The 24,687-nt window shown below is 33.2% G+C and overlaps 1 protein-coding gene across 1 annotated transcript in view; it reads left to right on the forward strand.

Moving 5' to 3' along the window:
• The window catches only part of CSMD1 (CUB and Sushi multiple domains 1), an 883,217-nt gene that overhangs the window by 726,738 nt on the left and 131,792 nt on the right, over positions 1-24,687 (forward strand). Inside the window, exons 22-28 of the mRNA XM_015859302.2 lie at positions 274-443; positions 5,648-5,804; positions 9,842-10,033; positions 12,785-12,911; positions 14,299-14,501; positions 21,785-21,976; positions 23,562-23,700. Of these exons, the coding sequence (XP_015714788.1) occupies positions 274-443; positions 5,648-5,804; positions 9,842-10,033; positions 12,785-12,911; positions 14,299-14,501; positions 21,785-21,976; positions 23,562-23,700 (1,180 nt within the window). The remainder of the gene's footprint in view (positions 1-273; positions 444-5,647; positions 5,805-9,841; positions 10,034-12,784; positions 12,912-14,298; positions 14,502-21,784; positions 21,977-23,561; positions 23,701-24,687) is intronic.

Below are 24,687 nucleotides of genomic sequence, written 5' to 3' on the forward strand. Positions count from 1 at the left end.
AGCTGAGCTGAATTACAGATCAGCCTAATATGGGGGGACCTAGTGACAATTGTGTGCTAGATAAAAGCTCTTATGTGCATGTTAACCTAGTAAAGTGCTGGGGTTAGCAACTATGGTAGGTGTTTGTCCTCTAAGTGAACTCCTACAGAAATATACTTCTCCTAGGTATCCTTAGCAAGTTAGTTATTTTAGAGGCTAAATATTTCTGAAAACTGCCTGTATTTTCTTGAAATGGATAATTCACTTTTGTGTGTGTGTGTCTGTTTTCTTTAGCTGAATGTGGAGCAACTGTCTCTGGAAATGAAGGAACATTGTTATCTCCAAATTTTCCATCTAACTATGACAACAACCATGAATGTATCTATAAAATTGAAACAGAGGCTGGAAAAGGGATCCATCTTAGAGCAAGGAGCTTTCAGCTGCATGAGGGAGACATAGTTAAGGTAAATATTGTGCTCAACATTCACATAATATGAATAACTGCACTTTCCGTACTACTCATTTTGTCCTTTGTTACATTTTTTTTTTGTTTGTTTCTCTAGATTTAAGTTCTATCTGAATTTAGGGGATATTAAATATTCAATTGTATGTATGGAAATATTTACACCGGATATAAATCTGAATGGAAAACCAAAAATGTGTACTTGGATTTTGAAAGCTAGTGTGTCTGTTACTTTGCTGTGCATGGTGATTTTTGTAAATGTAGCTCTAGGATTGCTTTGAAAAAGGATCATTTTTAATAGTTGATAGAATACTCTTATTTTTTTGTTTGTCTTGTGCATAATAGGCAATTTTGAAAAAATAATTCAATTTTCATCATTTGGATAAAAAGAAGCCAGCCAATGTATGTTACTGTAGTTGCTCTACGTACATTGTATTTCTCTAGATGTCCTTTCCTGAGCAGGGAGTTGGTCTGATTCTACGATACTCTAATACTGACTAAAACTATAATTACAGTAGGTGGCTTACTTTGTAGGTAACCTTTGAAACATCCTAAATAACTACAAATTTTGAAAATGTACTTTTCTACAGTTTAATAATAATCTTTTTAAATTAAATAATGGCTGCCATATCCTTTTATGTAATGAAAATCATGACATTCATCTGGAATGTTGAACATATTACTTTTTCAAGTTTATGTCTCTAATTTTTCATATTTAATTGATACTCAGTTACTGAATGCTGTCAATTCAGTTAGTAGCTTGATGACTGAAGATATCAGGATATCACAGCAACTTATTTAGCATTTTGTTTCTAACCTGATCTTTCTATTCATTTGTACTTTCCACAAATATTTCAAGATAAGTTTGTCATAAAGCAAATTTTTTCTTGGCATACTTTTATTTATTATTCTATCTCCTTATGTAAATGTATGGTAATATTAATTATACATTTTCTGCATTGTCTGTTTAAGTATTGTCTTTACAGGCATGCATATCTTTGTTATGTATTTGTTCTTTAAAAGAACAAATTTGTTCTTTGAGAGGTCCTCCTGGAGTGCATCCAAGGGAAGGCCACAAAGACGTTCCCAGGTATGGAGCTCTTCCCCTGAGAGAACAGGCTGAGAGAGCTGTCTGTTCAGCCTGGAGAAGTTTTTTATAATAAGCGTGGTCAAAGTGATCAAGCAGTCAAAGCAAGCTCAGGAAAATATCAAAGTTTAATTGTAAATACTTCTACTATCAGAATGTGAAACTACGGTTTAGGAATATCCAGTCAGCATTTAGTTTTCTTTGAGGTGTTTTTACATTCTGGCAGCAGATGCACACACATTAGCACTATTATGGTGAGAATTTTCTTCACAAACAACAGTAAGCACGATCCTCTTTTCACCCTAGCAGCTGCAAGCATTTCTCTCTCAGCTGCTCACAAATATTTAGGAGAAATAAAGCTTCCTTGAATGTCCTGGATACATTTATCTTAGAGCACTAAACAATGCTGTGATCATTCTCTACTGTCCCCAAGGCCAAGTTCTGCAGTCTGAATACATCCATTAAATTAAACACAAAACTAGGTGGCTCACTTAAACCTCCTCTTGGAAACAGTCCCTGGCCTCTGCATCTCTTCTGTACCCTCAGGAAAAAAAATTGTGAAGGTGTCAGTAGGTCTGCATTTACTGTTCGCCAAGGATGTCTTAACCATAAATATTGTGTGGACAGTCAGGTTGTGCCTGTACTCTGGCACTCTTTACTTGCTTTTAAAACATAAAACTAACATGAACTGCATGTGTTTGACTGGGTTTGCTGTTGGCACAAGTACGAAATCTAAAAGTCACCCGAATATTAACGTTAAGCAGTACACAGGGAATAAAAAATAATTTGCAAAGTGTTCCTGACATGAGGAAGATTGCATGCATGAGAAGGGGTAAAGATGAGTGATTTCAAGGAGAATATACTGCAAAGTTAATGACTGTAAGTCACGGGCAAAGCTTTCTATAAATGTAGCAAAATTTGAACTTGAGTTACAGGGATAAACATCAGAGCTCAAGTAAAGACATAGGGACAATTTTGAAGTTTATAATTAAACTGTATTTAGATCAGCTGATTATTTTAAAGCTTACCCTTTTTTACTTGCTGACACCTAAGCCTCCTGGTCTCTCTGTTTTATCAACCTCTTGAAATTCTTAATTCTTTAAACTGACAGTAGGATTTCTATCTCACCGTGAATTTGTTCTGAGTATAATTTCATGTCTTTCTGCTCTTTGGCCAGATATCTTCCTTTTTGCTTCATGACAGGGGAAAAGAGTACTTGGCAATTAGAGTGTGGGAATTATATTTGAAATAGCTTATCCTTCATGAGTAAGGCATATGAACCACAGTAACAATGTTAATAAAAGTGTGGTAATGTGTTCCTGGCTCCAGAGGTTACACACATGGCAGATGCCCTTCAAACCTTATGCAGAGGTTACGCACAAGACACCTTCTGGGAGTAGTCCTTAACTCATGCTAGTTGCCAAACCATGGCCAAGAATTGTTTGGGATTATCTGTCTGGCTTGGAGTAAACCTTTTCCGGGGCAATTTGAATAAATCATTATTTAAAAAAAAAAACAAATTATAAATTAATAAATTAATAATAATTAATAAATTAATTGTTTCCGTGGATGGTTGAGATTTGATCCTTATATTTTTTGACCACTGGTCTCGCTAGACCAGAGATGTACCACATTATGTCTGTAATGTTAACAGCAGCCACTTTCATGCAACTGCTCATATCTCATTTTTGTTTCATAATTTGGTATTTTCATTTGTATCTTGATTAATCTTGACAAAGAATATGATTTAACTTGCTTATCATTAGGTAGCAAGAGCATCTGCAAAGTCAGTAACATAGGAAATCACTAGAGCAAGACATCAAACAACGATTGTAGTTATTAAATTATTTTTCTTTTAAAGATGAATAAAAGTCCTGTTTATGTAAGCACTATTTATTTCTTTTAAAGAGAACTTACTGTTAAAGTCAATTAGAAATCCATCTTTTCATTCAAACTAATACATGAATCTATGAAACCGAGTAAAATATATCTGTATTTTTTGAATATATGATGAGAATGCCGATGAGTAATCTTGGAGTGAGTGTATTGGGCTTCTTTTTCATATAGTAAATTTCCATCTCTGATAAAGCATAATCAGGCAGTGAAAGAATTCTGTAATTCTGGCCCTGAACAACAGTAGAAGTTTGGAGGCATTATATTGTTATTAGTAGCACAGCTGTGAATGGCAATGGCTTATCTACGTGCCCTAATATAGGACAGTTTTTGCATGAGTTCTAAAGACGTTCTGTTCTAGGAATGAATAGTGTAATATATTATTGTACAAAATCTTCTTTAAGAGAAAGTTCTTATTTATGTATATTTATGAAACAGGGTTTTTTTTGTTTTATCTTAAAAAACATTTTTATATGTAATTTTTTGTTATTATATATAGCAGCACATATGAATGTACTACTTTGAAAAAATTGACTTATTGAGGGTATAATGTTTTTTTACTGGGAAAGTAGCTCTGCTTCTGAATATTGGTAATCATCTGTAAATGCTGTTTCAATGGTCCATCCTCTCAAAAGATGCATTTCTAAATTTTGTTCATACATAAATTTTGTACATTCAAATAGGAAAATATGTTCTGTAACTGAGATGTGGGAATTTAGGTTTCTAAATCAGTCACCACCTCCTTCTGGCTGGAATCAGGATAAATGCTCGTTATACCACAAAGTGTGAGAATGAAGAAAAGAAGACCAAGAGCTTGAGATATTTGTTGCGGCTTTTGCACTGGATTAGTGTGGTTACTAAAGGAAATGGGCATTTAGGGTGAATTGTCTTTCTCTTAGAAACGAGAGGATCAAATTAATTACTTTTGTTAAAATGTCCACATGATGAATTTGGGAAGTGTGAAACACACTTTATATCTGCAAAAAGATTTTTTTTAATTTATTAATTTTTTTTAATTCAAGAGGAATTTATTTATATATAGATGTGTATGTACTTTAGACAAAAACAAAAAAACAACAAAACAAACAAACAAACTAAAATGACAGAAGACTACTTGGGACTTCATATCTTTCAAGATTTCACAGTAATCAAAATTAATTTTCTACCTGCTAGAAAATTCTTGCCCTTCATATTTGTCGTGTATTTATGAACACTCAATTTATAGTTTGAAAGATGACAGTTTAATGTTACTAATTTTGTTTTCCACTGAAACTTTTAGGTAAAATAACATAGTAAGTAAAACATTTCTGCACTTTGGAAACAGATTCACAAATTCCTTTTAAGACCAGAATTACTTTTTTTTAAAATCTAGGGTAAATAAAAAAATATTGTGATTCAGTGTCTGAAGTAAAAGTGATATACTGTCTTAAATACATCATTTCTGCTTCTTGATATAAGAGGGGAAAAAACAGAGTAGAATGGAATTTGTCTCTTTCAGCTTTACTTCAAGGCTGATTCCTGAAATTCTACTTCTATTAGACTTTGTTCATGATCACGAAAATAGAATCTTTAGTTATGAAGCCCTGGAAGATAGAGCAATGTGTTTTCTTCACGATGAACTCACAAAACTGTAGAAGAAAAAAGTTTGAAAACATCTGAAAGGGTGACAATATTTATTTTTTTTTTAATTATTTTACTGAACGTTATAACTAAGAAATAGTATTTTTAGAGTGGTACATAACCACAAGAAATTTGCAGTGCATAGCTAACTTTGGAAGAAAACAATGTGTTTTCTTCACGATGAACTCACAAAACTGTAGAAGAAAAAAGTTTGAAAACATCTGAAAGGGTGACAATATTTATTTTTTTTTTAATTATTTTACTGAACGTTATAACTAAGAAATAGTATTTTTAGAGTGGTACATAACCACAAGAAATTTGCAGTGCATAGCTAACTTTGGAAGAAAACAATGTGTTTTCTTCACGATGAACTCACAAAACTGTAGAAGAAAAAAGTTTGAAAACATCTGAAAGGGTGACAATATTTATTTTTTTTTTAATTATTTTACTGAACGTTATAACTAAGAAATAGTATTTTTAGAGTGGTACATAACCACAAGAAATTTGCAGTGCATAGCTAACTTTGGAAGCGTATAAAGTTTTTCAGATATGCAGATTCACTTACTCAAATATCTATTTTCATGCTATTATTTTGTTTCTACAAGGTGTATGATGGAAAAGACAGTTCTTCTCGTTCTCTGGGAGCCTTCACCAAGAATGAAATGATGGGAGTTATCCTTAACAGCACCTCTAATCACCTGTGGATTGAGTTTAATACCAATGGATCTGAAACTGACCAAGGATTTCAGCTCACTTATACAAGTAAGTAGCTAACAAAGGTAGTCTGATTGACACGTGTCTGTACATTTGCATAGTGCACTTACCCGACAGTTTGAATGTAATTAAGAAGTAGCTTGTTTCCAGTACATAAACTTTGTTGAAACTCCACTAAATCCACTGACTCCACTGAATGATTCACTTCTATGAATCTCTAAGTACCCTTTACCTTCAAATTATTGTCTTTCATCAGCTTTCATAAGCTGCTGGCACAGAAATGGAATCATAGCTTTTTATATAAGATATAAAAGTGGCTTCCCTTTGGATTAGAGTCAGTCGAACAATAAGCAGAAATCATTCACTTCCACTTTTGTTTTTCTGCTTTGCCTGGTAAATCTTATAATTCTACTCTTACATATTGATTAATTAAGTATTATTTTTGTCAGAACTGGGAAGGAAAAGGTTACTTCAGCTATGATTTTTTTTTATTTTTATTTTTATTTTTTTTTAAGCCAAATATCTCATTTATATATTATGTCTTCATTTTGCAGAAATTCATATTGCAGTGGTTACCTATAATGAGATTTATTCCTATCTGCTCTAATATGAGAGGATCCCATTTGTAAATGCCATGTTGTTTCTTAATTTTCATGTGTATTTTCAGGATGCCAAATTCAAGACAATACATTTGTAAGATAGCAAATATCTGACTGGGTGTTTATATTGACTGTAAAGACAATTTAATGTTATTTCCTAGCACTGTAGCTATTTTCACCATTTATATATAATACAAACAGAAGATTGAATATTTTGAGATTCTTTGAGAATTGGCTGTATTGATGACTCCTATTCTTTGGGAAATCCAGTCCATAAAATATTTTGAAGATTGCCATAGGAGAAATACCAGGCTGCAATTTTAAATAAGGACCGATGCAGTGCAGTCTCTGTATAACAAGCAGGATGGTCTCCCTGCAGGGTTTAACCTCTCCACTGTCACAGCTCTCTCGAGGAATTTTAACACTGTGTTCACTCATCATGTGGAGAGCTTAAGACAAGGAAGCTTTTGTCAGTTGTGCTTCCTTACTACTGCTGTTTAATTCTCGTTCACTTACTGAGTCTTGTCTTTTCTTGGCTACTGGGGAAAACAAATACAGCCTTTCCACACTTTATTGTATGTACTGTACACATGTACTTTGACACTGAGTTCTGTATAATGCTGACTGCTCTCTGTCCTGTATGGTGTTTTACAGTTCACAAAAAACTCAGCACTATACTTCTGCACTGATCACTCATTGTTCCTGCAAAGATAACTTGTACAGTAATTTCACTTGTATCACATTCAGCTGTACACAATTTCTGTTTATCAGTTGCTGTGTTGTTGTTTATCATTTGAAGACACTTTTGTCTTACGTATATGTCCAAAATTCTTAGCAAGTAATTAAAACATTAAGACAACCTCTGTGTCTCAAAGGGAAGACTGCAGCAAAGACAGTGTCTGACTCTGCTTCAAATCCCTGCCCATCATTGCTTTCTTTCTTCAGTAAAACACTTTTTTTTTTTTTTTCTCTTTTCCCAGAGTTGAGGAGAAAAGGCTCTTTCTCTTCATAGCATTGGCTGGAACTCTTAACATTCATTTATTTTTGTTGTGCCAGATGTTTATTTCCATGATACTATTCATCCAGTCTACTCAGAAGTACCTCTGAGCTGTGAACTGTAAGAAACAGTACCCCTATGTAGAACTTCTCTTTTGACTTTCTGCAGTCCTGAAGGGTTTTACCAAGTTCTGTGCATCAACAGTAGCCTTTCTGAGATCACATAAAGTTGATCTCTGTTCTTATTCAAACATCTGTTTTCTAAGAAGCAACTTATCTATCTCTCAATGGCAATTTCATGGTTCCCCAGTCCTGTGCAGGATATAACAGAAGCAGAATATCTGCAAAATAAGCCTTGGAGCTCACTGTACTGAGTCAGTGGAAGGATCCTGGAATACATACAGATATGATCTTTAGGAATGTGCGTAGTTGCACTGGATCACTGAGCAGTATATTTTACCTCACAGCAGACTCCTGCATATTAAAGAAAGGTGCAAAATTAATTCCAGACTTTAATATAAAACTCTGAAAACCATTCCATTATTTGCCATATAATCTGTACCTAGGTTTTAACTTTCTAAAGGCTTTTCATTTCTCTCTTCCAGAAAATGTAGTATGGATTAAAAATGAAGTGTTATGTTAGTTCCTGAACACTCGACATTTTTTTGTGTCCTCCTTTTTCTCATTTTGTGAAATTAGATGTTTTCCTGCAGTTCTGTTCTAATATGGAGATGACAGCCAAAAAACAGAAATCAATATGGTTTCCTCTTCACAAAATAGCATTCTGAGTGTACACTCTGGTCATAACAAAATGTTAATGTCCATCAGTTTGGGATTCATGACCATTTCTCTCACTAAATGCAGCACTCTGGGAGAATGTCTTTTCTGCCAAAGAATGTGCAAGATTCAGGCCTGTGAATGATGTTCACCTCCATAGGATTTGCATTCTATCTAGTTTCCCTAGAGGAAAACAGACTTTAAGAATTGTTTAGCCTTGAGAAGACTGAGACGGACCTGATCCAGGTCTATAAGTATCTAAGGTGTGAGGGGCAAAGTGGCAAGACCAGACTCTTTTCAGCCGTGTATGGAGACAGGACAAGGGGAAACGGCCAGAAACTGAGCATAGGGAGTTCCACATGAATGTGAGCAAGGACTTCTTTATTATGAGGGTTACAGAGCACTGGAACAGACTGCCCAGGGGGGTTGTGGAGTCTTCTCTGACTCACCTGGACACCTACCTGTGTGACCTGGTATAGGGAATCTGCTTTGGTAGGGGGGTTGGACTCAATGATGTCTGGAGGTCCCTTCCAACCCCTACAATTATGTAATGTGTGCCTTTTTTTTTTTTTTTTTTTTTTTTTTTTGGTAATAATTGTTAGTGCCCTATTTGCATTTGTTATACTCTACATTTAACAATTATGCTTTGAGTTTTCACAGTATTTTTTCATTTCATCCCAAGGCAGTATTTGCAGATTAAGCAGTGAAATTTAAAGGCTTATGTATTGATATGTTATTTACCATAAAGATGTCTGATACATCCTTATTAGTGAAGGACCTCATGTAGGGAATTGGCCACAACAACAAATTGAAGGGAATATCAGTTGCCAGATTAAGAACTCCATAATGAGTTATAACAGCAACTGTTAGTAAAATACAGACCACAAATGAGAAATAATTTGTAGAGTCAGGCTGAGGACAAGACAGTAATAAAAGAAAAATCCACTAACCTGTCAGTAGTTGAGAAAAATGAGTTTGGAACGACTCTTCATAAAAAGCTCCAAAAGCTGGGCATCAGTTCAGAACATCTTTAAATCTTATCACTACTATACAGAGAAGATACAATAGAAGTATGTAAATAATTGCAGATGCCCAAAGTAAAACTGTTCATGCAAAGAACAGAGGAAACTGTTCGTTCCTCAAGTTAATAGCTCAAAAATGGGGCTGCTCGTCAAAAAGAAGAGTATTAGTTATTTATTTGCGGCAGAGGAAAAGCTAAAGCTATGCTGTCTGGATGCTAGAATAAATAAATTTATTTTGCATTTGCTTCCTGAATTTCCACTATGGTCTGCTGATGTTTCTGTAGAGGTTAGATAAGGAAATGAAGTTCTCACTCTCTACCAAGAAAAGAATTGATACTGCTCCCTTTCCTCTGAATAATAAATAAATAAATAAATAAATAAATATTGTAATAATAGAAATGACATAAAATAATTTATTACTGATCTCTTTTGGGACTGTGCAAATAATAAAATTTCTTCAATGAAAAAAAAGTCATAATAACATGAATAATTCTTGGTGTCTCAGTTTCTATTTTCTTCAAGTTACATATAATTTATCTTTGGTTGCTCTGGATTTATGTAATCTAACCGAATCATGAGAGAATAATTTGAATCAAGATTAGAAAACAATTAACTGGAATTATATTTTATTTGGTATTTTATATTTGTGTGTTATTTTTTCTTCTTTTTCCTTTCTCACTTCTGTTTTCAGGTTTTGACCTAGTCAAGTGTGAAGATCCTGGCATACCAAATTATGGCTACAAGATCCGAGATGAAGGACATTTCGTAGACACCGTCATTTTATACAGCTGTAATCCTGGCTATACAATGCACGGCAGTGGCATTATGACTTGCTTAAGTGGAGACAGGAGAGTCTGGGACAAACCTCTGCCTACATGCATAGGTAATATGGTTTGTTGTAGTGAAAGATATCTCTGGTGCTTCAGGAAAAAAAAGAAAAAAACACAAATAACTTTCTATATTTTATATGATAATGACATATACAATAAATACTTTAAGTTTCAAGTAACAATTTACCATGGGTAGCCAAATGTAATTTTTCTGGTTCTTTTCATTGTTCACTGTTTCATTACAGCTATCACAAACATTAGGGAAGTACTGAGTGAGACAAAGAAAACATCTGAACATCAGTATGGCTGTTGTCCATTAGTACCTTTGTTAGGCAGTTTTCCATTTCCAGTCTACCAATTACCAGTGGCTTTCTGAGTTCAGGTTTCCAGATGATGTTGCCATGAGTCCTTGAGAAAGTCTTTATTTTTGTGTGCTTTCTAATGCTTACCTTTTGAATCTGATACGTGATATTGGTAAGCTACTGACTACTTCCAGCAAATTCATCTGACTTGCAGAATCCTTACTTGTAGCCCTTTTCCAGCATTTTCTGTTCCAGGAGCTGCTTCCTTCTAGATACATTCACAGACCTGCAGTCTGAAAAAGTGCAGGCTTTCTTTCATTATATATATATGCACGTGTGTGTGTGTGTGACAGTTCAAAATAACTTTCAGGTTTGAATCAATAGACGTTGCAGGTGTTCTTATACATTCTCAAGCTTTTCAGCTTGAGTATAGTTCTTTTCATCAGTGTTTGCCCTTTTTAAGAGAGAACTCTTAATTTGCCCTACCATTGCCTATCTCCCCATTTAATTTAAATAAAATTGTTAAGTTCATTTTCTGGAGTCTTTTCTTGTGTTTATTTTCACCAACAACTAAGAACTTGAATCAGTTTCAAATTTATTAAGCAAATAAATTCAAAAGTCTACCCAATTTCCTTCCTTAGACTGATTATTTGTCTTCTGATCTAAATTCGGGATGTTGAAATCTCAATCATACAATATGTCCAAGCAAAATGACAACAAATTCAGTAACCTTTACATTTATCATTGTCTTTACAGTCATTCCAGCCTGTGTACATAGTCAACATATTCCACACCTTTTCATCTTTGATAATGCACTGCTACACTGATTTAGCATTCAATTTATTTTCTAAGAGAAAAGGGGAAAAAATAAAATAAAATCCTGTAATCCCTACTCTAGGACTTCTTATTTTTTTGAGTGCTAGTTCAATTCTATTAGTTTTAGTTCTTTATATAATGCAGCATATTCTTTGATGTGATTTTACTGCATACTCATTACCTTTCTGTACTTTTGTTCAGAATTGCTGTAGAAAATTTGTTTTTCATTCGCTTATAAGTGTTGGTTGGACTTTTGTTGTTCTTTTGTTATTTATTTATTTATTTTCCAGTTAAACTATCAAGTTTAAATAATTCTGATTTCACTTGTTTATCTTCCAAAGAAGTTGTTTGGTAAAGAATTGTATCAATTATTTCTTTACTTGCCAATTGCTGTCATGGCAAATATTACATTCTGAGGTCATATAATTAAAATTACTTGAAACCTTACAGAATTGTTATATTTGAAAAAAATAAAAAAAATAAAAAATAAGAAAAAAATGTTTTAGAGTAGCTTTCTGCTGTGGTGCTCTTCAAAATATGCTGTGTTGTGAGTGACCGAAACAGCAGGGTAGGTAAGTAAATCACTCACCTTTTCCTCTAAGTTTATTTTTCTGCCCTTTAACAATTTGGTTGGCAGCAGTGGCTCAGTGGCATGCATTGGACTTTCTATTTGTTGGGAGTTGTTGCTGACAAATTATTTGGTCCCCCTGTAAAATCGGTTTAATTCTGTGTCTTTACATTGTGATAGACAGTTATGCTTCAGTTGTTCTGCCTTGTGTTTTTTAGTGCCACTACTTGTGAATCTGCTCTGTTTAGGGTAAATAAGATAGGACTTCAGGGGCATTACTTTTCTTAACAGGGGAGACGCTAATTCTTTTTCTTTACGAAGTACCTTACTGTTACAGAGTTTTCCTGTTTCATTAGTGCACAGCTTTATAGTGGCCACACAATGACACAATGCTCTAAATAAGCAATGTAAACATTATTTAATTCTGGATATTTTGCACAGCAATAAGTCTCTCCACAAATTTCAGATAGCTGTGATAATAAAAATGCTTACAACCAGACACTTTATACTCACAAATCATAGATTTCTGATTTATTCTCTTGCTTGCTGGGAATATGGCATTTAAATTCGCAAATATCTAAGTAAATTACGAGGCAATATCTAACTCCTTTATGATGTAATTAAACCTAAAGGTACGGAGAAGTAACATGAAACCATTAATCTGAAAGCAATTTCATGTTAGTACAAGGAAAAAAATGATTTTAAATACATAGTGAAACTGTGTAAAATCTGTATTTCAGCACTCAGTGTTACTTAGAAAACACAAACATATTTGGTGAGACATTTCTGAGACCTTCAAACGTTATGCTTTCTGCTGTTTTACTGATACTAAAATTGTGATTTTGTAATCTTCATTTTAAAGTATCTTTTCAGTAAAGTATCTTAATTGCAGAAGTGTGATTTATTGCTTTGCATCTGGGAAGGAATAAAATCATTATATGTGTGTTTTTAATTTGTGTACGTGTCCTAGTTTATTATATGCCCTATAATACTACTTTAGAGATGTTATTACCTGTTACTTTTTAGAAGATATAGAAATGTGGAAAGAAAAATGAAAAATGAAAGTGCAAAATGCTGTGATCTTCAAATAATAATACCAATCCTTATTTATTTTGTAGCTGAATGTGGTGGTCGAATTCATGCTGCTACATCGGGGCGCATTTTGTCCCCAGGTTACCCAGCACCATATGACAATAATCTTCATTGTACCTGGGTAGTCGAAGCAGATCCAGGAAAGACAATAAGGTATATGCTTAATTTTCAGCATTAATTATTTCTGTATTTTGTTAATTATACTTTACGCCATACATTTTCTTGATCTTTTACAGTTCTTTTTGTTGTTGTTTGTTTGTTTGTTTATTAACTCCTTTGTTACCTTGTTATTCTGGCATTTTAAGAGTACCATTCCTCCAGGGAATCTCAATACCTGAACTGTACTGGGAATACCTGGGATTCTGACACTTATCTGTGAATTCCTTTGAATAGCATGGGTTATAAATCATTGGTATGGCAGAGCTGTTATGCCTTTTTGTAACAGTAAACAAGCTGAAGTGTCAGCTGTGGTTTCAAAAATCTTCCCATAAGTCACTGTAATGTCACTTTTTTTTTTTTTTTTTTAATCTTACTGTCATATTCAATGAAATAATTTGTTGTGAATATAATATAATTATTCAAGGCTTTCTTTCACAAGTAAATTACCTCAAGCAATCTTAAAGTGCCTGAGTCTCTGCCAGGAATTCTTGGATATCAGGCTTCTTGGTTCTTGTTGATTACGTTAGGAATTCTCATGATATTTGATGAGTTTTTTACAATTAACAAGAGTATCAGAGAATAGGAGCTCTATAGTGCTTTCTAAACAACTCGGCAGGGTTTTCATTTCCTATTCCTGCTCTGCTCCTAAAATCTAGAAACTTTTTAACACCTAATGAATATAATAGTGATTGTTGTAATTAAAATAATTTTAGAGACTGACATAATTAATGATATTCAGCTGAGATATTTCTTCACAGTATTAACTGTGCTTTATTTTGTGCAGAAAGCTCACAAAGAGTAAGGTGTTTCATTATTCATTTTCTATGGACAATATTTTAAATGAAAATAATTTGTTTTAAAATTAAGTCAACAAAACATTAGAAGTAAACAAAAAATTATCAACTGGAAAGTATTTTTCTGTGTTTCCTTTTTGATTTTTAATAATCCCATTTCATTAAGCTATATAATTAATTCAGCCTATCACAGGCAATTTTTATATACCATTTACATTTAAATGACAAATTAGTAATTTCCAATTGACATCAAATGCAATGAAGGAATATCAACATACAACTGTCTAAAACAAACAAAACCTGGTTTTGTTGTTTAGCTATTTAATTACTTCAATGTAAAAGTACACAGTCAGAACTTGAAGTTAATACAAAGATTCTGCCAAGTGCCATAGCATTCTTGAAAATCTTTCTCAATCAGCTCACACAACAGGAAAAATAGACAAAATATTCTAGGATAACCAGACCTTCTACAGTCTTGAAACATAAACAGCATCTCTAAACCAAGAAAAATTTGGGAATGATTGCTTTGAGTTTTTTGTAATTACATGTAATGAGTAATGTACAGGGCTTTTACTTTTTCTTTGCAGTCTGCATTTTATTGTTTTTGACACTGAAGTTGCTCATGACATCTTGAAGGTATGGGATGGGCCCATTGAGAGCAACATATTGCTTAAAGAATGGAGCGGCTCATCCCTTCCAGAGGATATTCACAGCACCTTCAACTCATTGACATTACAGTTTGACAGTGACTTCTTCATCAGCAAATCAGGCTTCTCCATCCAGTTTTCAAGTATGTAAATACTTTTGCATCTTAATATCAATCATTATTTACAACATTTGTATGTATTATCCTTATATACTTGAATTTTTTCTCATTTTACAGCTTCCTCGGTCTTTGGGAAAAAAAATAAAATTATATAAAATTATATAATTCTACATCCTTATTCAGAAAGTACAATTAGGGTCAATTGTTTGTATTTTTTTTTACCATATGTAAAATGTAACTTCTTCAAGCAATTTCTTGTTGTTTTCCACATTTGTAGAAATTAAATGTGGTTTGTTTGTATTTTTTTTTTTAAATTTGTGTTAGCAAATATTTTATGTTACTTTATACAAAAAGAAAAAGGTATAATTTCATGTATATATATATATATTCAAAGAAGGAAAATATTTAAACTTTTTGCTGACATGTTTTCAAATCAAATTCTTTTGACCTTCAGTAATACTTCTAGTGAATCTGAGACGGTTTGAGGACTTAAGGGTGAAGAACTGAGTTTGTCATCGTAGTATCCCTGATGGCTGTACTCAGTGATTTTGCTAGGAATTGCAGCGTGTATCTTACTGGAGTTAACTGAGATTAGTGATGAAGAACTGAATGTCTCATCTCAAGTAATGGGAAAATGATATTAAAATTTCATTCGCCCTGCTTGGGGTAGTAGAATGCTTGGCAAGTAGAACTTTCTATTTATTTATTTATTTATCTATCCATCCATTTATTTATTTATTTATTTATTTATTTATTTATTTATTTATTTTTAAAGGAATAAAAAGTAGGGTTTAAAGAATATATAATGTAAGTGTTAAAATATTTCATCTAAAACTGAGAGCTTAATTTATTTAGTCTCCTTGGGGCCATAAGCAGACCACTGCAGTCTTGATATGTAAAATATTCAAACTGATTAATCTATGAATATGTGAGAATCTTTGCATGCTTTAGTATTCGTGTGTTCAGCTGTCTGCTAATCACAAAACTGCAAAGAATGTTGAAAATTCACTGCAGTAGTAGTTCCTAACATTATGCAGAAAGTAATCTTCTATTACTTAAACTTTTTTTTTTCTTTTTTTTTTTCTTTTTTCTTTCTGGTGATTTCAGATGATGTAGATGTTTAATTTACAAGTTTCTGCGGTGGTAACTGCTTGAGTTTCATGTCTCTTTGTTACTTGTATGATGGATTTTCAGGTGACACTTTAATTAATGAGCATATTGTATTTAAACATAAATTACCAAGTAAAAAGTTATCTTCAAATTAATAATTCCATAGCCTTGGAAAACCTTCAAGAATCTAGAATTCTAATGCATGCAAAATCTGTATCAGATTATGCAACTGGGATAAGTGTCTGTGTCAATCAACATCCAGTTACAGCATCATATGAAGGATATACATATGAGAGTATCAAGTCAAACAAGCAGCTTAAAAACAAAGCATTGGATTGCTAGTCTTCAGCAGGGAATTTCTTTCACAATGCTACATGCATGCTGATTACTTTCATTCTATACATTTGAGAATACTATTATAGTATCTGCCTAAAAAAATGTTCAATGAAAGTATAGTATGAAATAGATCAGAAAATAGTTACCTATGAATTACTTATGTTGATTGTATATGTAGTTATATATGTTTTTAATGAAAAAAATATAAATGGAAAAAGCTCACAAAACATTTGAATGCTATTAAAAGTGCCTTTGTCTTGCCCACTCAGCTCAGTATGCAGAGCATGCAGACATGAAATGACAAGAGTGATTATGTTAATTGTAATCAGTCTAATGCTTTTCATTAAAACTTAATTACCATTTAATCACGCATAAAAAGACAAAAAATAAAAAATAATTAAAAAAAAGTTCACTGTACGAAGCTGACCTATACTCTAGGGGTTAAGTACATTAAAACTACATATTACAAGCTAGGGATGTAAACCAGCTTTCTTGTCATGATACAGAAAGTGAACACTAGAAGAGTATAGACATTTGTTAATTAGCGTGCTTTTTCTGAGGACACACAGGTACTAGTAGCAAAAAACTGCCCACCTAAGTTAATTGTGAAAATGAAGTTTTCTAAACTGCATTAATTCTCTTCTAAGTGTCTAAAGTAAAGAGGATAAACTTTGGTTGGAAATTGCTTGATCTTTCTATCAGCTGTAAGTCTAATTCACTAGAAATCTGCCATATTAGAAGCAACCATGTTCTCTTGTATCTTATTTAAAAAGTTAACACTTACTTATCATAGAAACATAGAATGGTTTTGATTGGAAGGAAACTCAGATCATCTAGTTTCAAATCCCTTCTTCAAACAGGCTTATCAGCTACTAAATGAGGCGCTAGATCAGGTTGCCCAGGACCCTATGTAAGCTGGCCTTCAACACCTTCATGGGGCATCCACAATTTCTCTGAGCAGCCTGAGTGTGTCTGCACACTCTCAGTAAAAAAATTTCTCCCTGGCATCTAATTTAAATACCCCTGCTTTCACTTTGAAGCCATTCCCCCTTTCCTATCACTATCTACCCGTGTAAACTGTTGATTAAATTCCAAATTAAAATTAAATTTTAAATTTCCCTACTCTGCAGAGTATTTTTATCTTCTATGTAGTTCATTGACTGCTGAGACAAATCTTAATTACTCACCTAATAGTTTTGAGTTGTTACAGTTAATTGTAAACAGTGACAGAATTTTCATTTCTGGGCTTCACTACGTGATTGTTTCAGGTTGATGCATGACTGTATTACTGAGAAAAGGGAGTTAGCAGAAAAATCCATTTTAAAAGAAATTCACGTGTGCCTCCCTGTGTGCTTATGGAATTTTGAGTTCAAAGGAAAAAAAAAAAACAACAAAAAAAAAAACAAACATTAAGACAACTATAGTTAAAATAGATATTTCAAGGTGCTCTTTTTTTAAGTCTGTAGCCCAATCATTCTTTCTTTATTTATTATTTTTTTTGCTTTCTCTGATACTCTAAATGTTGCATTACATGCTTACAATAAGCTAGTTTAATTAGTATGGAAAATACTTCTTATCCATAATCTTATCTGTAGCCTGGTTAAGGCATCCTGAATCTTGTGAAAAGTAGATCTTCATTTGGTTCCTGTAGGGCTAAAACGAAATGAAGCTTTGGTTGCTTTAGTTGTCCACTTCAAACTTGTGGACTTTCTTATTTCAGACTTAATAAAAGAGTTAAAATTATTCTTGTTTGGGTCCAAACGCTATTCTTTTATCTATGGAAGTGGTGACTACTCTGAAATTACTGCAAATCCTATTGTCAGGAACTGATTTTCACACAAGTCTGATTTACCAGCAATTTAGTTTTTGTTGATACTTTTATGATAAGTTGTGAGAGTAGACTGTATGATTCTTAGTAGCACTCAATCAGCACTTAATCATCAAACAATTTATCACAATTGTTTGAAAGAATTTACTATAATCATACACAATGGCTTAGTTAGATTCCAGAAAGGGGGAGGTTTCTAAACTCAGCTGCTTGTTTGATAAACATTTCCTCCAGTATTGAGCTGCTGCTCACCTTCCCTTTCAACAGTGTCTGACCTAAAGAAGGCTCCTCTTTGTTAATGTCTGTCAGAGGTGAATCTTTAGAAATCTACCCTGGGAGACATTGCAGCCTGGGGAGATCAGGGATCACAGACTGTTGGTGTTCTGAAGAGCTCAAAAGGTTCTCGTTTAGGATTGCTTTTTATGGGAACATGGCGTTATTCACTCTTGTCAGTAATTTTCTTTGATTTGAGTCTTTTTCTGTTGTTTTTTTGGGGACTTTGATTCAGTGGTACTACTCCTTCCTCTTTCCCTCTTGGCACATATTCTTCCCTTTGACAGTTAGCCATGTTACAGGAGCTCTGACTATGGCCAAGGGAGACCTGATTGTCCCACATCTGTATGTATGGATAACAGAGGGATGATACATTGTTATGCTCCAACACAATCTGCAGATAAAAGACAAATTATGTTGTGATAACGCTTCCCAGAATCATAGACCATATAGATAGATAATAAAGGAACGATGCCATGTCAGGCAAGAGCTGCTCCATTGCATCTCTGTACAATGTCTTGCATTTGATACGCTAAAATCCTTCTCAAATCTGTTGTCAAAACATGTGAAGACTGTGCATTGCCTGCAGCTTCCAATCCTAACTATTGAAAGGTCTTCATAATTACTATAACTATGTGAAGTAAAAAGATAAAGGCAGAGTCAGTAGCAAAACACTGAAACAAATGCTCACATGATTGTATACCGCAGGTAGAATACAAACAATACTGATAAAGGTGATTTTTAAAATTTAGTTATTTAATTATTTATTGTACAATACATTACAAGCTAAACAAACTGATTAAAGATGAAATGTCCTTCAGGTGAAAGATAAATTAGGCACAACTCTATCATATTGATCACTAGGCTACAGATCATGTTCTCAAACAGTATGCTATTGATTTTCAGTGGCATTTTAATTCAACTTTGAAAAGGCAGTTTGGGGACTGAATCCAAAATAAAATCCAAAATGAGATTCTGTAAGATTATTAAATTAAAAATAGACAGGTTTAACACAGTGCCTGACAACACATGAAGGTCTGATGATTCCCTAGATACCTTTGTTTTTTCCAGCTTCTCATTCTTCTTACACTAATTCTATCGTCTGTATACACATGCATGTCTTACTCTGAGCAGATGAGTTAGGAAGGAGAAGGGAAGTCTGTACAGAGCAAGATTCTATTAACACTGAGTTTTTGTAGTTTACTGCATAGAACATGTGGACAAGAGCTGGTGAGCACCAAACGAGTTCTTTGCCAGTGAGCAGAATTAAATTACTTTCTCCTGGTTGTGTTATTTCAGAATCAATGGATCATTGAGGTTCTAAAAGACCATAATTCTTCTCAATCATTTCTAAAAATTAAGTCTTGCTATGGTATTTTGATTTGATTTAGCATCCTTCAGTCAAATATGTAGTTATTTATTTCCTGATTTTTATCACATGTATTTTAATTTAATTCTGTTTTAAATTGATGCTTAATTTCCCAGAGTTCTACTGGTGAGATTGGCTACTCAGAGCTTGGACAGGTGTATGATTTGCTGGGTGATGAACTGGGTGAATACCCACAGTAATGAGTCATATCGGATAGTGTTCAATCCATTTGGTGACTGGTCAGAAATGGTACTCCCCAGGGCTCAGTCTTGGGGCCAATTTTGTTAAACATTTTTATCAGTTTCTGGTTGAGATGTTTAGGTGCACCTTCAGTATGTTCTCAGTTCATACCGAGTTAGACAGCAGTGCTTATCTGCTTAAGGTCCATCAAGCCTTGCAGAGAGATCTGGATAGACTGGGTAAATGATCTACATCCCCTCATGTGATACTCAGCAGGAGTGAGTGCCAGGTCTTGCACTTGGATCGTAACAACAAGCCCTGAGGAAGGTGAATGGAAAGTTACTGTGCAGAAAAGAATCTAGGGATGCTGATAAACAGCCAGCTGATCATGACCAAGCATGTTTGTTTTAATGATAGGATATGGTAGGTCAGACTGATGGTTGGACTTAATGTTATTAATGATCTTAATGTTATTTTCCGAAATATGTACTTATGTGATTCTTGCTGTGTTCAGCTTCAAGTCTCCATATTTCTCAGTTTTTTTAAAAATTTTTATATGGTAACGTTACATCACAGTGTGAAAATCCCCATTTCCATACTTACATATGACAGCTTTAAATTACAAGCCTTTTTATCAGTCTGGTTTGAGAAGAGTCACTTATGAAGTGAGATAGATGACAGAAGAATTATTGATTCTTAACTATGACCTCTAGATACTTTCTCAATACCAAATGAAGTAATGGTAGACTTGTAATTTTTGCGCAGTTACAGAACCTCTTGGCAATTTTATGATGTAAAATAACTTGAAAATGAGATGTGTTGAAGAGTTGACAGCCTGTCTAAATGTTCACTTTTCTAGATGACACATCAGTGCTTACATATCTGATGTTTAATTTAATTAGGATTAAGTGTACTTGGATTGATAAATAAAAATGTTTTCAAATACAGAAAATAGCCTCAGAGGCTGCAAGAACAAAAATGTTTAGAATGTTTCGGTGCTTCTCTTTTGCGAAATAAATGACAATTAAGAGTGACATAAATTTCAAAAGGCACCAGTCCTTAGTAATTGGTGCATACTTGACTCAGTCAGACTGGGAACACTTGTTGATTGCTGAAGATTTTTAAGGAGAAAAAAAAAAATAAATAAAAGAAGATATTAAAAGATTTCTTTTAAAAAGGTACTTGTTGAAGAGATTGACTTACACTAATACACTTCAAAACAATCAGATTTTTTTAACAGTTGTACACTAGTGATCCACTTTTTAAGCTGTTGTTATCTGTCAATTAGAAAATAACTTCTCTGAGACCATGACAGTGCTTTCCTTTCCCTGTGGTCATATGTACATTTTGTAAACTTCACTAACATGAGATGTTACTTAAATTGTCGGGGTGATTCCTGGGGAGTGCTTAGATGATACTCAGCAGTAGGAATAGCCATTACTTCAGTTCTCAGACTGATGCTTATAAATTCTGGTGAAAAAAGAGAAAAAATGATTAATAATAAAATGAGAAATAAAATATATGTATTTATAGTATTTTATTATTATTATTATTATTTAGTATTATTATATACTATTTTAGTAATTATAACACATGAATTCTGATATAGGGTTGTTAGTAGGTAGTTGCTTTAAGTCATACCATAACGATGGTTCTGCTCAGTTTACCATTGTACTTTTTGAATGTATTTATTTAATTATTTTAACAAAGCAAAATATATATCCAAACTCAAGAAGTGTTTTGCATAGAATGATAAAAGATAAGAGGAATATTATTATTTTCTTTTTATTGCACCCATTAGAATTTCTTTGCTAAGAATAGAACTTTGGATAACAACTAGAACAGAAATTGGTTAATGTAAGGATACTTTGAAAACGTTACTGCATGTCCCTGTAAAAAAAAAAAATAAAAAAAAAATTACTGTTGCATTAAGTGGATGAAAAAAAAAAAAGAAAAAAAGCTTGTGTTTGCTTTGCTTGGGCCATATTTTATACTGAGGAAACTGTCAGGAAGCCAGCATAACTGTGATGCATTTCAATGGGCAGATTCACATAAGAAAACAAAACAAAACTAAACAAAATGCATTTCCATGATAGCCAATGAATTAATACTACTGCCTTGTTTGGAATGCTCTTGTAAAAATGTTGTGCTTTTAATTAAAAATATTTAGTGTCTACATCTTTAAGCTTTAATTTCATGATTCCCTTAAAGCTTCTATAGCATCAACCTGTAATGATCCTGGAACACCACAAAATGGTACCAGATATGGAGACAGCAGAGAACCTGGGGATACTACTACCTTTCAATGTGACCCTGGTTATCAACTTCAAGGACAAGCTAAAATTACGTGCGTGCAGCTGAATAACCGATTCTTCTGGCAACCTGATCCTCCTACATGCATAGGTAATGAGATGATGTTATTCTCCATTTAAGAATAATACAGATTATATTTCTTATTCAACTAGTGGGTGATGTGTAAATAATAATAGAAAGTGTTTCCTAAACTGTTTGCTTGGGCTATCTGTGAATTAAAAATCTTTAAATAAAAATCAAAACACATCTGGTGTTTAAAGGTCTGGATGATTCATGCACTTTCTCTGATCTGCAAATTCTATTTCTCCCTATCTGGTGAAAATAAAGAAGACAAAAGGGAAAGCAAGAAGGAAAAGGAAAGGGAAAAGAGAAAAGAGACCAAGATTTATTTGGGAGAAAAGGCTTGAAAAAATTGTTATTTTTCCTTATACTTAACGTGACCTTGAAGAGGAAAGCAGATTAAAAGAGTCTTTACTGTAGACATGAAAATATTAGAAACCTTAGGTGTTCTCTTGAAGACGCTATATATCAGTTTTAAAGTTACCATAGAGTTAAGTCAGTATGCTGCTGATTACTTCTGTTGAATAAGTGTGCTTATCTCTGAACACTGTGAGACTCCTGTTCCTGATATAGTGTTTCCTGCTCCATTCATATCTAATAATGTTGATCATGGTTTTCTCAGGCTGAGTTATCACAAGATCTTACAACATGTAAATCGTTTCCTGTAATGGTTGTTTATGAATGAAGAGAAACAGAAATAAATCTAACAAATGGGAAAAAATAGACCAAAAGTAATGATTAAAATATCAAAACTATAGAAAGATAAATTGAATTGATTAAAATAATAATAATAATGATAATAATAATAATAGTAATAAAAATAGAAGGAGTATTTTCATGAACATTTTCATTTAAGTTAGGAGTATTCTTTCAAAGTAAATATTTTGCTTATGATTTACAATTGTCTTGGAGCTTTTGAATGAAACTAAAGTGAAACATTTGTTCCATGAGTGTATTCCAAGCGCAAATGGGCATTCAGTCAAAAAATGGTTGAGTAAATCAGATTAGTACAGATGCCCAATCCCTAGTACCAACAGCTTGATTCCACAGATGTGTTCAGGCTGCATGACTTGGTAATATATGTGCAACCATGCTGACTACTGTGCTTCTGAGGTAGGCTTCTGTAAAATCATTGCCTTTGAAAGCTGGACTTCTTATGTGCTTAAAAGTAAAGCTTAATTTATGGTAAGTAAATTATTATTATTACTTAAAATAATTTTACTGACTGAACCAGTACTGATTTGTGTTATATCTTTGACCAAAAGGGTCTGCATTGTGAATTCCACTGTTAAACCATTAAAGCACTTCCTATACATAAGAACTTCAGTTTGACTGAGATGGGATCAAGTACTAGCAAGAATTTACAGCACTTCCTATTAAGCTTAAATATTTTTATTCCTTTAGGAAGAGCTTTTCTTGCACTAACTTTAAATATGAAAAGAGCTCATTTTATTTCTGGAAAATACAAACATTTTTCTAGGTGGAAGTGGGAAATCTATGTTCAAAGTATTTTTGTTATTAAATGTAGAAATCAATTAACTTCTATTTAACAGCTAACATAAACTTGTGATTTTTTTATTTTTTTTTAATTTTTTTTTTTTTTACATTGTGACAGCTGCATGTGGAGGTAACCTGACAGGCCCAGCAGGAGTTATTTTATCACCTAACTATCCACAGCCGTATCCTCCTGGGAAAGAATGTGACTGGAGAATAAAAGTAAACCCTGACTTTGTCATTGCCTTGATATTCAAAAGGTACTATTTCTAGATTAATGTCTCTGTTTAACAGAATTTCAAATCTCTCATTTTAAAGTGGCATCAATTATCAGTTCTTACAGCTTCAAATCTTATCTTATGGCTATGTGTTGAATCTATGTGCTCTAGTGTTGCTTCAAAATAACATAAATTAGCATAGTTATATGTACTTTTGATATCAAATACATACCTGAGTAATAAAAATGGCTGTAACCTCTGAAAAAGTAGCTTTGAAAAACAGTCCATTTATGGAAATGCTTGATTTACATTTTTGTATTTTATAGATTTGCACTATATTGGAAACCACTTAAAATTCAGTTATTAAAGCTTTTTTACAAATGCAGTTTGAATACACTGTTTGGAATGAAGAAATCAGGAAAAAAAAAAAAAAAGTCCCTAAAAATGTAGTAATATCTTGTTTTGTTTTCCAAGAGATAAAAGATATTTGGATAACTCTATGTCATTGTGATAAAAGAAGTTTTATTTACTCATGATACCATCATCAACACATATTTGTTGCATATGTTTTTAACGCAAATTGAAATTCAGGAATGTATTCAAATTCATATTACCAGATTGTCATTTATATTTGAATTAGATTTATGTGATCATCTTGGCAAGTGATTTTTATTTTTTTTTTTATGTTTCATTTTGTATTCTAAATTTGATCTTTAATATGAGAGTAATATTGGTTTCTGCTTCAATAGTTGTAGATTAATTATGATTCTTTTAGAAAAAGAAGTACAAATGCTGGACACAATGCTGTCTTGTGTTCAGCAGGCTGTCCATCAGTTCACCAAGGTCCCTTTCCATCAGGCAGCTTTACAGCCACTCCTCCCCAAGCCTGTTGTGTTGCCTGGAGTTGTTGTGACCAAATTGCAGACCCAACGCTTGGCCCTATTGAAAATCATACAGTTAACTTTGGCCCATCAGTCCAGTCTATCCAGGTGCCTCTGTAGTACCCCGCTTCTTTCAGGCAGATCAACA

The sequence above is a fragment of the Coturnix japonica genome, chromosome 3 (genome assembly GCF_001577835.2).
Source record: "Coturnix japonica isolate 7356 chromosome 3, Coturnix japonica 2.1, whole genome shotgun sequence".
Taxonomy (NCBI): domain Eukaryota; kingdom Metazoa; phylum Chordata; class Aves; order Galliformes; family Phasianidae; genus Coturnix; species Coturnix japonica.